Genomic DNA, 12,933 nt, shown 5'->3' on the forward strand with positions numbered 1-12,933 from the left:
GAGAAGTGGAACATCGCCAACATAACCATCACACCTTTTCTGGCCTGTATATTTTTGTTGCTCAAGAACAATTTGGGTGTGTATCCTGCCGGCGATGGCAAGAAGACTCTTGAGATTCTGTGCGGCGAGAAATTCGCTCGCCTCAGCAAGTATTTTGAAGACCTTAAGGCTCAGCCAAGCTTCAAGGCTGTTTGGGACGAGGTGCGGAAAATTTGATTTGGTCGCAGTGTCGAAGTTGCTGCTGAATTACTTTCCTTCTGGACAGGATATCCAAATTACCTTTTGGAAGAGCAACCCTATGTTTAAGCGCGAGTGAAATGTTTTCCGTTGTGGGAAAAATTGTTTGAAAGGATGTAGCATCATTCCGTGGTTGTCATGTAAAGTACAGATAGGCTGGGAGACCAAGGAGCAAAGTTCGTACAAACTCATGTGAAATTGTCATGAATATTACATACTCCAGATGGTTCTCCCGGATTCCACAGTATTCTTTCACTTTCTATACCTCTCTGTATATTCGTAGTATATTCTAGATATTGAGTCTGACATGTATATAAGGAGCTTGTACTGCTCAATAACAAGCCAGACTCGAGCTGGTCTTTCCTCACTCACTTTCCTCTCGTCTGTCTCCTCAGCCTTGTCGTAGCTCAGTCCAGTTGGATTGTTAGTTGCTGACAGAAATGCAGAAACAGCCAGCAATTGGTTCATAATGCCTAGGTAAGTACACAAACTATATTTTGGCTAGCAGCCCCTGAAAAGGCCACCTGCACTGCCTTCGCAACTTCTGTAGCCTTCATGGGGCTGTGGTAAATAAATGAAAGCTCACTGAGGGATTTGAGATTCATCAGGAAACAGCGCTTTGCTGCGTAGCAGGGGCGTCTAGCCACCGCGTCTACGCTCGCCGCTTAGTGCATGCGCGAGGCTCAGGAGACTCATATACATCACAGAACTCTGGCCAATTTCTTGCGCCGTAGACCAGATTTGTATGCAAAACACATGCTTACAATATTAGTGAATGAAACTAAACGGTATACAAAATTTTGATTATGACACTTGAAGCTTGAAGCTTGAGCTTGAGGTACTGTTCGAAGGTGCCCTAAATTAACGAATGATGGCACGGCCGATGGTAACGAGCGCCCGAACATCCCTCCTTGTTCCACGCCACCACCGCGCTGCGTCAGGTATTAGTCAACAGGCAACGCGTCGACGCCATACATGTCCTTGCGTAAGTAATGTTCCTCCGACGTATAACCATACCCTTCTCATGGGCAGCGAGGTCGCATCGTCACGCGCGGAGCAGGCGCACAAGCCCCAGAGTAGCGAAACAACGTTCTGTGCGCAACCAAGAAGCCCATGAATGATGCGACAAGCATTACAGGTCACAAGAACTAGGGGCGCGATGACCGCGTTGTTGCTGGTACCCGCAGCTGTTGAGGGCGGCGCGGCCCTTCACCGCTATCTTACTTTTCTCAGCAAAGGGTATGGTGTTTCACGGATTACGGGCAGCGGTGATCGGTGAGTTCATTAGATTATATCATCTTGATGTTGTTAAGTTGAGCTCGCATCAGCCGATAGAAGATCCGCCTAATCCACCTCCCACTGTAGCATCTACCATACACCTCCACCTCATGTCGTGCATTTCAGGGTATGCCATGTTCTTACACTTACACACATCGACCGTGGCCCTGCCTAGCTTGCACGCGAGCACCGGGTGTGTTGCGCTTGAATGCGCCCTCGAAATCTCCAGCACAAGCACAGCCACGGGCGCCTGCAGCTACACGGCGACGCGCCTCACAGCAAGCTCGCTGCTGCTGCGCGGGTATCGCAAGAAGGGCAGCTGACGGGCTGCACGTCCGAGATCACCAGCCGCATGTCCTGCGCTGCTCCCTGCGCTGGACGCATAGCGGTCCTAAGACCCAGGTGAGTGACGCCTCCGCAGATCTTACAGTATTGCCCTGACTTGCTATATATTGTAGGGCTACCTCCCGTGTCTATCCCCTACCACAGCAGAATGAATCTAGTGTAGTCTACACCAGCATGTATTATACAGTTGTGTGCCCAATATATTTCTTCTATGAATCCATTCCCTATGAGTGAGTGTGCAAAGCCCGGGAGGCCATCTGCTGGTATCTACAGGCGGGCTGCGACAGCACCACGGTGTGCTGCTGAATTTATGCAGGCTGCCACGGTATGCTGCTGAACTTATGCAGGTCGCCACGGGTGCTACGAAGACATGGCGGGAGAATACTGGTCGCAGGGTAATAGGGGTCCGTTCCACCAGGCTGCTGAAACCACGGAGCTCACGGGGCGCTTCTGGTCTCAGACTTTTTTCCTGAAGCAGGAGTCTGCTCTCATTCCGAGTCACGGTCGAGTCGCAGTGCAGCCTCTCCAACGGCTGCGTTCTCTTGGAATATTCCAAGCCTAATCTTTAAACAGTCTTTAGATGTCCGCCATCACGGATACAACGGTGTATCCAACGCCAAGAGGCCGCGGCGCTCAGCCCGCTGTACTCTCGTCCGCAGTAGATATGCCTGTGGCGTCGGACGTGCCAGCTACGCGGCGCAACATTAGCGACGACGTGCTGAGTCAATGCACGACTTCCTGATTATCAAGATAGACACAGCTCTCAGTGGCATTCAGACGGCATATTTGGCCCGCCAAGGCGCAACTTCTCTTCGGCGATTCATTGGTTCACTGGTCCCAGCAGCGTCAGCTTGTCATGCCACCGCATAGCTGCGCAAGCTGTTCTGCCCCATAAAAGCAGCTTTTGGCGATCTGCTAAAGCAACACCAGCACTCAGCACTCGGAACTAAGCATCCACAGACTGCGACACATCATGGTTCAAACTGAACAAATCACTTTCTACTCTCACATCGTACGTCTGGGGTCTCTCTGGGGATTGACCCAGCTTTCTAAAAGGCGTCTGACATGATCTTATGTCCAGTACTCTCCTTATGGCCAAAGGGTCCACATTGCCCTTGAGGAGGCAAATGCTGCGTACACCTTCCACTCCATCGACTGGAGGAATAAGCCTGCGTTTTACACTAAGGAGGTCAACCCGGTTGGCAAGGTCAGTTGTTACTTTCATCGTCATCGAGCTATGGCAACAAACTGAAATTCAACGCTTCAGATCCCTGCCATCACCTATGGTGGCCCCAAAGTCGATCCAGAGCAGCCCTCTCCTGAGTCCACCAAGCTCAGGGAGTCTGGTGTCATCTTGGAGTTCCTCGCCGACCTCTTCCCAGATTCCGGTCTGCTGCCCAAGGACCCTGTCCTCCGTGCTAAAGCTCGCCTCTTTATCACCGTCGTCGACGGCCAATTCTTTGAGGGCTTCAAGGGATACTTCTTCATACGCGAGCCCGCCACCAAGCTCATTGACGGTCTAGACGCGCTCCAGAAGCAGCTCCCGGCCACTGGATTCGCTGTCGGAGAGAGGTGGACCATCGCCGACATAACCATCGCACCTTTTCTGGCCTGTATATTTTTGCTGCTCGAGAATGATTTGGGTGTGTATCCTGCCGGCGATGGCAGGAAGACTCTCGAGATCCTGCGCGGCGAGAAGTTCGCTCGCCTCAGCAAGTATTATGAAGACCTTAAAGCCCGGCCAAGCTTCAAGGCTGCTTGGGACGAGGTGCGGGATATTTGATTTGGTCGAAGAGTTGAATTGCTGAAGTACTTTCCTTCTGGACAGGGTATCCAAATTACCTTTTGGCAGAGCCACCCCCTGCTTAAGCGCGAGTGAAATGATGTTTGAAAGTATGTGGCATTATCCCATAGCTGTCGTGTAAAGTACAGATAGGCTGGGAGACCAAAGAGTGAAGTTCGTACAGATTTATATGAAGTACAGAAACAGCCAGCAATTGATTCATAACGCCTACATGAGTACACGAATTATGTTTCGGCTAGCAGCCCTTGAAAAGGCCGCTTGCACCGCCTTCGCGACTTCTGCAGCCTTCATGGGGCCGTGGTGAATGAATGAAAGCTCGCTGAGGGATTTGAGATTATCTCCGTTCAGGACTCCTGCAAGCCCAGACAAACCCGGGAGCTGTGCGACTCCTAAACGCTCTGTAGACAGCACACGCAAGGACAACCTGCGCAGGTATCGGGAGCGAACCTCGGAGATGGAGGAGCGAATGGCGATAGACGCCGGGTTTGGGTCGAAGAGTGTCAGGCTGCGCAAGCGCACGCATACCTTGACAGGGACATGGCTTTTAATAACTGGACGAAGAGAAACAGGCAAAATTAGCCTCGAGTTCTTCGTCAACAGAGACAGCTATGCTTACTCTCGGTTTCCAAAGGCAGACCAAGGTATTCTTCGAATCGCAGCTCTAGCTCTTCGAGCTGCGGACCGACCTCTTGCAAGAACCTGCCGGCAGCCTCAGCATCGGATGTGCGCAGAGTCAGGGTCAGCGAGCGGAGTGTCGTCCGCGAGGGTGTCGATAAGACCCATGAGAGGATGTGACGTAACGCGGAGGAGAAAATGTGGCCCACGTCGAGTTCCAGAGAGCGCAGCGAGGGTCCCCGCAGGGAGCTCGACTGAGTGGGGCTCGAAGGATATCGGGGCATGTTGATGCATAATATAGAGAGCGCCTGTACGGCAGGGAGGTGAGATGTGAGCGAATCGAGGATAGCCGGGGTGACCGTGCAACTTCGTATGACGAAGCTCTGAACGCTGTTGAATGCCTGGAAACACGAGAGCGATGGAGCGAACGATCCTTCCGTTGCGAACCGCTCGCGAATGCCGATAAACTCAATGATGACGAGGTTAGGAAGCATCTCAGGGAGTCGGCGCGGGAGCTCATTGACCCATCCGTGGGTTGATTCAGGGCCACAGAAGTCTTCGCGGAAGACAAGAGACCGCACGAGGGGTGGGATTGTCTGGTCCATCGAGAGCAATATGACGAGCTCGTTCAGGCGTTCTTCGCTTGTCACACGGACCCTGCGAAAAATCGTTCGACGGCTAGCCGACCGCCACGCAGACGATACGAGGGTGCATGTTTCAGTTGTGCGGGTGCCGTGCAGCTCATAAGCCAGTTCCACGATGATCGCGATCAGCTCGTACGGCAACATTGGGACCTGCAGCATCAAGCTCTCAGTAAGCACTCCATTAATCAAAGGGGCAGATGACCCACACTTACCATCTCTTGTGGCCCGCTCGGGAAAATACGGCTGTTATTGGCGCTGGAGGAACCAGGAGAGAGTGAAGAGACATTCGGCCCATGTCGATCGACAGCTCATATATATATACACAAGTCTTTGACTTAGCTTCTGATTGAATAGGGCATTCGATGTACCCTCGCCCCTCTAGACTACCGAGACTAGTAGACCCGGTGCTTGTGCTGGGCAGAAGCGCTGTTGGTGACGACAGTCGACGGTCATGGAATGCGTAATCCCCAAATCTGGCTGTTAGAACACCCTACAGACGTTGAAGTTAGCTATTGTCGGTGTACCTGTTGCATAGCAACCTAAATGTCCGGAGCTTGAAGCTTTTGAAACCTAGAGTTTGTGAGGCGTTTCCGTAACTTGTGGTCGGCCAAAAGGAAATTGCGACAGAGGCGCGACGCCACCACGGGCGGCCCTTAACCCGGCTGTCTCCGGGGAGTCTCCTTGTACCGGTGGATGGCGAAATACTCCAAGGCACGCTCAGAACTTAAGGTCCACTAGTTCACATCACTTTCGCTCTCGACAGTCGCGCGAAAAAGGCTTATATGCAAAGGTTTGTATTAGTTTTGTGTTGGTATCTGTACGTAAATCTCGTCGTATCGTGCAAAATATCGTTAATACTAAGTGGATAAGGAGTGAGTGAAAGCGAGAGACCAAGACACGTTCAAATAGTCCGTGCAAACGAGTGTGGGAGTACGAGAGGGTAGCACAGAGCTGAACAAAGGGGCAAACGGGGGTATCGTGGCACTATTACGACTCGGAGAGAGAAGAGGCACCAGGCATAGTCCGATCCTGAACAAAGCCAGACTGCGTGTACAGCGTACCATACACGTTAAGATGTATGGAGACCAGCTTTGAGAGCTTTTGTGCGAGATGTCGGACCTCTGGCAAGAGCGGTTCGAGGCCGCTCGCGACGCGCGCTGCTTCCTGCACAGAGGGAGCATCCGGCTTTGTAGACGATGCCAGGCTCGGGAGGACGATCGATATCGCAAGATCCTCGACAGCCTCCTTGACGCGCTTCTTCATCAAGGCACCGAGAGGCGAATCGGAGCGGAGATGGGAGTCTGTCCAGCTCGTGGCAAGTTTCAGCAGGTGGCTGTCCGGCGCGCTGGACGGGATAGGTCGCTGAACCGGAGCTATTGAGGATGCGGGCGAGGGTGAAGCAGTGGATGAACGTGACCGGGCACGAGCTTCGCAGGCCTTCGTGGTGAGCTGCAAGACGACATCGTCCATGTCTTTGCGCCATGCCGCCAGCTCAGACTCCGAGTCCGCGATGCCCGAGGCCGGCCTGCAGGTAAAGCAATATCCGAGCCGCGCCGGACCAATTTCCCATATCTCCTTTTTGAGCGCGGCGAGGTCGTCTGAGGAGACTGCTATCTTCGGACCTGCCGGTGTGGAACCGGAGTGGACGAGTTGACGATAAAGCATCATCAGCATGTAAAGCGTCGTGAAATCTGCCGCATCGTTGCGAAGGGTGGTAAGACGGATATGATCCAGATAGAGCGTCTCTGGGTATCCCTGACGAGTCGGGGAGGAGACTAGCGGCGAAGAGGCGATGGACGAAGGAAGAGGTGAGGAGGGCGGCGAAGGTAGTGAGGCTGAATCAAATATCAGGTTAATAACCGCCCTCACGACGGAGAGTTGTATCTGCAAAAAGCGTGGGTATCTCGAGTAACTGGCGGAAAGATTCGAAGACGACCGGGGGTCAGTTGTTTGCGCCGCCAGGTCGTCGAAGGCTGTCTGAAGCCACTGGCGTGTAGCCTCCAGCGGCAGCGGGCCCTTCTGTCTATTTTCTTGAAACATTTTGAGTTCAAACTGGGCTGCGGAGCGGACGAGATAAGGACGAAGGGTCTGCAGTTGGTGATTGGCCACGTCCTGTTATCAAGGTTTCATTAATGATTTAATGAACGATCGGACAGGCAGACCCAGTTTTACGTACAAGCTTCATTAGCTCCAGAATCTCGAAGCACAACCGGATCGCGCGTACTGCGTCCACCTTGGTGCCGGTGCCTCCTGGCGAACATGACTCCGCGAGCGCGACCATCTGGTTAACAGCCTGGTCCCTCATGGGTGCGCAGTAACATCGCATGATATCGCCGATCGCCTTGAACACACCAGAGGGGTCAAAAACCCCGTGTTCAATCTCCTGCTGGATGAGATCTGCGTCTAGGATGGAGCGTAAATATGCAACGTGGGAGTCGTTCTGTTCCTGCGAAGAGACGACGTTTGCTTGCAAGGAAAGGCCAGTTGGCCGCAAAACCACGGGACGAATAATAGAGATGAGCACCTCGAGTAGCTCTGCGAGAAGAGGCCTGAGGCGAGATGGAGACCTGACGGTGACGAAGTTGCCTGCGGACGAATAGGCTCGGATGGGCTTCTCCGCAGGCAAAGGTATTGTGCCGCAGATACATCGGCGTTCGATGAGCTTACCCTGCAAGTCCAGAGTGGTACAGGTACAGCCTGTGTCGAGCTCTCGCACGACGGCAATCCAATAGCTCTCTGCAAGGTCTCGTTTCCGCCGACTGAAGGTTGGACGAAACTGCAGACCGGGATCGAACAAGAGATCATGTCCTGCATACGATCAATCCAAGGAAAATCAGGCACAGGCGATAAGATAGAGACAGAGTACGCACGAAGCTGAGGATTGCGTAGTATGGCGTCCAGATCTAACTCTTTCAGGGTCTCTCTATTAATGGGTGGCTGATGCGAGGGCACCTGCGCGTAACTGGGCTCGATAGGAGTGACGGGAAGAGAGACCGTAGACCGAAGAGGTGAGGGAAGAGGCGCGAGGCCGCCTGTGTGCAGGGGTGGGACCCTGTGTCCGAGCTCGACGGCAGAGACGACGCCTGTGTCTCGTACAAAGGTAGGACGGAGTAGCCGAGAAGGCTTGCGAGGAGAAGAGACATTACTGGAATATAAGAGGCGTCGGCTGCGCGACTTGCGGGGAGACGTGGGTATCGTTTGGGGTATCTCGATGCGGGGTCGCTTTGGCTTGGACGGGCCGTCTTGGCGAGTGTGCATTGCGAAGGCTGGAGACGACCCGGAAGGCGGCTCCTGCCAGGACGGGATGACGGCGGTGGCATGCTGCTCGAGGAGCCAGGACGCCTTGCTGACGTCGGCGGGCTCTGTAGGTATGCGAGGCGTAGCGTCTGGGCTCATGAGGAGCGAGTCCGGCGGGGCGGGGTCTGTGTTCGCTGTGTCGGCGGCGGCCTTGCGCTTGCGGGTCAGAGGGAGGAAACGAGCAGACTCATGAGGACAGTCGTCCATGGGACGGCGGGAAAGAGCGAGCAGGGAGATGGCGGTTGGGAAGAAGAGACATGGCCGACCATATTTAGGGCGGCGAGGGCCCAGCGCGTGGTGGCAGGCCGTCCGAGCTACACACGCTGCCATCACCCCTCAAACCTTTCAGAGGCGCAGTCCCGCTGCAGGGGCCATCTTGCCTCTTCCGATCCAATCCACGCACGAGTTTATTCTTTTGTCCGCTATCCGCGTGTTCTCCTATCCACCCTTCGTCTATCCGGGCGACGTATGTACGCCCGCGGCGTCCAGAACGAGCCTGCACGCACCCGTGGGACGTCCTCGCGTCAATTCCCAGCCATTCTTTCCCGACCGCCCCATGTACGCAGCTTCACGAGACCGCCGATAATCTTGCGGCAACCGTCAGCGGCACAGGCCATCGTCGCTTGCTACAGCGCGTACACAGGCCGTCGCCTCAGAGTCTCCCCACTTCGGCGGATCATATCCCAAACAATCTCCGTTGAGTTATCTCGCACGTTATACCAGCACCGCTGCCACGTTCTCTCTTGTCTTTTCTACTCATTTCTCCGGTCCTCCTTCTGCCATCTCGGAGACGTAACCACAGAGCTCCCGGCGCACCTCAGCCTGCAGCTGCCTCCAGAGTGCGCTAAGCGGGCTGCGGTACCGCACCTACACCAGCGACAATGCATCGCGGTAGCCGTGAGAGCAGCCGTGCGATGTCCGTGAAGTGATATCCACCATGCCTGAGCTGCCGGGTCAAGGTAGCTTTCTCTGACAGATGTTCGCGCCTTCCTGGTGCTCATAGAATTCTGCCTTCTCAGGGCAGGGTCCACATCCAGATATCTAATCTCGTGACCGGGGTTAGGTCGTAACAGATGTGCTCATGCCTGGGCACGAGGCTCTCTGCCGCTCGAGTAGGGCGCATCTATTGTGCCCATTTCTTTCCGGGACATCTGAGCGGACTGCTTTGTTCGGGTCGCCAGGCTCTCCATACTACCGACCGCCCATTGAACGGCTATCCTTCGAGAACGCCCGTGACTAAGTGGGAATGCCACCGCAAGCGAAGGCCCGAAATGAAGTGCACCGACTGCACTCTCGAAGCCCCCGAACCGTAGGCTTTTACTGGGCGGCGCGGTGGTGAATGACCATCTGACGCGAATATGAGAAGATGCCTCCCGACCGTTGCTCGAACGCCACCATCGCGGCATGTCAGGGCTCCATCCGCATCTGCTCGCACCGTCTTCCGGACAGCTCCTGGCGCCAAGTACACTTCGTATACTGGAACTCCCTAGGATACCCGCGGGGTGGACATTCATCCAGAGCTCAAGGGTTGTGGCGCGGGTGCGTGCTAGACCGAGACTGGCATATCGCTGACAAGATCATAAGCACTGCGCCCAGATTGTAAGCCGCATCATGTTCGAACGCGATGCAATTGACGGGGCGTACTAGCAGACCTGTATGGGGGCCACGAGGCAGTAGAAACATCCTGAAGCCTAATGAAAGCTTGTTCTGGGTAGGAAGGCTCGGATGAAGGATGTTGAAACGGCCTCAGGATGAACTCTCGTCGTTAGGCTCCGCGATCGATGCCTGCCAGGCCGCTATCTGCCGGCTGAAGAATGAAGCAACGCGGGGTCTAGGATACCCTGTACAGTCAAGTTCGCTGTGTGGTTAGCTCGTGTAGAAATCGCCCGTTCGTATCCACAACAACGACGAGCTTGGCTGAACGCCACTAGTAGGCGCTTTAGAGAGGGGACGTGCCGCTCCAGATGCACCTTCCCCTATGCTTCACCCTGCAGCACCGACCTGGGTTTCGAATCTGGTAGCTTGCACTTTCCACGTACGTACACCTGGGGTTCGCTGGCACTGCCGGTGCTTTTCATTTCGGCCGCTTGTTTGCGGGACAACCTCATTCGCCGTACGCTGTGCAAATTCCACGTCAAACAAGGCTTCCTATGTTCTCTGTACTTGGGTCAGTCTGACCGCATCAAGGTCACTGAGGCTGCTGATTTTGGACGGCGACTGGGGATAACGCATGTTCAACACGCGGGAGCTCGCGGACCTGCGAAACGCCTACTCGCCGTTTTGAATTCCAGAAATCTCCGATTCGACGTCACGTTCACGGCGGGCTACCCAGCATTCAATTGAGCTACTATACTGTGAGCCATCGATTGGACCTTTAAAGGCAGAGTGAAAGGCGATCCACGCTGCGGAACGAAAGCCTGCCTGGCGGTTGTTGTATCTGTATATCATAGAACCCATGCGGCGTTCTCTGCTGTTCATGCAGAAAGAAGTACAAGTAGTTGCAGGTCGTTAAGGAAGTGTCCACCGGTCCATTACTCTGTAATACAGGGCCTCATGTGCTTCATGCGTCGATCAATTTCTCTTCCTGCTTGCTACTGTCTGCCTTCGCTGCGTCCTCTGCGGGCTTCTTCGCGGGCTTGCGCGCATAGTACTCCTCGATGATCTTGGGGTTGATGCGGTTGAGCTGTTCCCTTGGGAAGATGCGCAGCAGACTCCATGCAAGGTCGAGGGAGTCGATGACACTGCGCGCTTCGTACGCACCTGCCACGCAGTTTTCATTAACTCTAACAGCGGATATATAAAAAACGCATTGAATAAGTACCTTGACCGACGAATTGACGCTCAAACTTGTCGAGGAACTCCAGTGCAAGCTTGTCCTCTGGTGACAAGGCTTCTTCACCAACGACAGCCTTCATCGCCGCGGCATCACGACCGATAGCATACTTAGCGTACTGCATAGCCAGTCAGGGTCAGTCATTCATGTGACAGGTAAAATCACGTACCAGTTGGTTTGAAACATCACCATGGTCTTTCCTGGTCAACTTCTCACCAATGGCTGACTTCATCAATCGAGACAGTGACGGAAGAACGTTGATTGGTGGATAGATCTGTCTGTTGTGCAGCTGACGGTCGACAAAGATCTGGCCCTCAGTGATGTAACCTGTAAGATCAGGGATTGGGTGGGTAATATCTGTCCTGAGGGATTAGATAGGTCAACGTAGGCAGACACGAGGCATTACCATCGTTTGGCATAGTGAGAATAGGGATCTGAGTAATGGAACCATTGCGGCCCTGTACACGTCCGGCACGCTCGTAGATAGTCGACAAGTCCGTATACATGTAACCAGGGTATCCACGACGTCCAGGGACTTCCTCTCGAGCGGCCGAGACCTAAACGCATGTTTCGTGTCAACACATGATGACTGTTCCCATCAGAAAGGGTAACCCACCTCACGGAGGGCATCTGCATATGAGGACATGTCTGTGAGAATGACGAGAACGTGTTTCTCGAGTTGGTATGCATAGTATTCAGCCGTGGTCAACGCGAGGCGGGGCGTGATGATACGTTCGATGGTAGGATCATTTGCCAGATTCAAGAACAACGTCACACGGTCAAGTGAACCGTTCTCTTCGAAGTCCTGCTTGAAGAATCGAGCAGTCTCCATGTTCACACCCATAGCTGCAAGACGACGGAGAAGTTATCTTCATGTCCGTCGTGTACATCCTTGGTTGGACGCTTGACAAGTCCCGCTTGACGCACAATTTGCGCCGCAATCTAGAAGCTGAATCAGATGGCGTCCTCCTGTCGCGCCATGCAGCGCCCTTACCTCGTTGTGTGGTAGACCAGCCGCTGAGAAGATGGGAATCTTTTGTCCACGAGCAATGGAGTTCATGACGTCGATAGTAGAGATACCGGTTTGGATCATTTCTTCAGGATATATACGGGAGTATGGGTTGATGGGCGAGCCTGCGCAGGACGTTTCAGTAATAACGCTCACCGAGGGTACATACACCAACCGTTAATGTCCAGGTAGTCCTCCGCGAATACTTTGGGACCTTGGTCGATAGGCTGGCCCGAGCCGTTGAATATGCGGCCCAACATGTCTTCTGCTACGGGGAGCTTCATGCTACTTCCAGTGAACTCGACATGAGTAGCTTTCACGTCAACACCTGAGGTACCCTCGAAGACCTGGACGATGGCCTTCTTGCCTTGGACTTCAAGCACTTGCCCACCACGCTTGGTACCATCTGGAAGCGTGAGCTGGACGATTTCGTTGTAGGAAGGGAACTGCAGAGCGATCTAAGACATCATACGCGACATAAGCGAGGCACTGCGCACTTTAACATTGTCCAGCACGACCAGTGGGCTGAAGGAGGATCGTCACATCATTGCAGATAACGTGACATATTAATCTTCTGCTTACCCGTTAACCGCAGAGACTGTCCTGTAATCTACGACGATATTCAGTATCCAGTCGCGCGTCATTAACAGACTCACTGCTTACGCACCGAGGTGGGGCTGGACGCGGTATTCGCGCGTAACAGCGGCAGCGTTGATGGCAGCGAGCTCTCCGTCACCCATCCGTGGACTGGCGACCATAGTGGGCAGAGAAGAGCAAGAGAATGGAGTACACAGACGATGGACAAGTGCAGCAGCAGCATATGGCGGTGACGCATATAGCGCTTATGATGTAGCTTCCCACGGCCAATATT

General features: G+C 53.9%; 5 protein-coding genes across 5 annotated transcripts; 2 read left to right on the forward strand and 3 right to left on the reverse strand.

Moving 5' to 3' along the window:
* Positions 1-1,134: 1,134 nt before the first annotated feature.
* PHACADRAFT_261722 (uncharacterized protein) lies at positions 1,135-2,194 on the forward strand. The gene has a single exon (XM_007399276.1). The coding sequence runs from the start codon at positions 1,479-1,481 to the stop codon at positions 1,836-1,838; it is 360 nt and encodes a 119-aa protein (XP_007399338.1). The 5' UTR covers positions 1,135-1,478; the 3' UTR covers positions 1,839-2,194.
* Positions 2,195-2,452: 258 nt separating this feature from the next.
* PHACADRAFT_212171 (uncharacterized protein) lies at positions 2,453-4,219 on the forward strand. Its single transcript, XM_007399277.1, has 4 exons — positions 2,453-2,872; positions 2,942-3,067; positions 3,128-3,628; positions 3,689-4,219. Exons 1-4 carry the CDS (start codon positions 2,834-2,836, stop codon positions 3,737-3,739), a joined length of 717 nt encoding a protein of 238 aa, XP_007399339.1. The 5' UTR covers positions 2,453-2,833; the 3' UTR covers positions 3,740-4,219.
* A 38-nt stretch (positions 4,220-4,257) lies between these two features.
* Positions 4,258-5,088, reverse strand: PHACADRAFT_149976 (uncharacterized protein; the record flags this gene model as incomplete). Its single annotated transcript, XM_007399278.1, has 1 exon — positions 4,258-5,088. Exon 1 carries the CDS (start codon positions 5,080-5,082, stop codon positions 4,258-4,260), a length of 825 nt encoding a protein of 274 aa, XP_007399340.1. The 5' UTR covers positions 5,083-5,088.
* A 623-nt stretch (positions 5,089-5,711) lies between these two features.
* Positions 5,712-8,592, reverse strand: PHACADRAFT_186985 (uncharacterized protein). The gene is made up of 3 exons (XM_007399279.1): positions 7,794-8,592; positions 7,100-7,731; positions 5,712-7,035 (listed from the first exon to the last, which is right to left on the reverse strand). Exons 1-3 carry the CDS (start codon positions 8,548-8,550, stop codon positions 5,911-5,913), a joined length of 2,514 nt encoding a protein of 837 aa, XP_007399341.1. The 5' UTR covers positions 8,551-8,592; the 3' UTR covers positions 5,712-5,910.
* A 2,001-nt stretch (positions 8,593-10,593) lies between these two features.
* PHACADRAFT_261724 (uncharacterized protein) lies at positions 10,594-12,847 on the reverse strand. Its single transcript, XM_007399280.1, has 11 exons — positions 12,730-12,847; positions 12,645-12,672; positions 12,560-12,587; positions 12,238-12,508; positions 12,048-12,187; positions 11,909-11,995; positions 11,670-11,879; positions 11,460-11,610; positions 11,223-11,410; positions 11,042-11,171; positions 10,594-10,980 (listed from the first exon to the last, which is right to left on the reverse strand). Exons 1-11 carry the CDS (start codon positions 12,818-12,820, stop codon positions 10,781-10,783), a joined length of 1,524 nt encoding a protein of 507 aa, XP_007399342.1. The 5' UTR covers positions 12,821-12,847; the 3' UTR covers positions 10,594-10,780.
* Between the last annotated feature and the right edge of the window lie 86 nt (positions 12,848-12,933).

Source organism: Phanerochaete carnosa, assembly GCF_000300595.1.
Source record: "Phanerochaete carnosa HHB-10118-sp unplaced genomic scaffold PHACAscaffold_9, whole genome shotgun sequence".
NCBI classification, from domain to species: domain Eukaryota; kingdom Fungi; phylum Basidiomycota; class Agaricomycetes; order Polyporales; family Phanerochaetaceae; genus Phanerochaete; species Phanerochaete carnosa.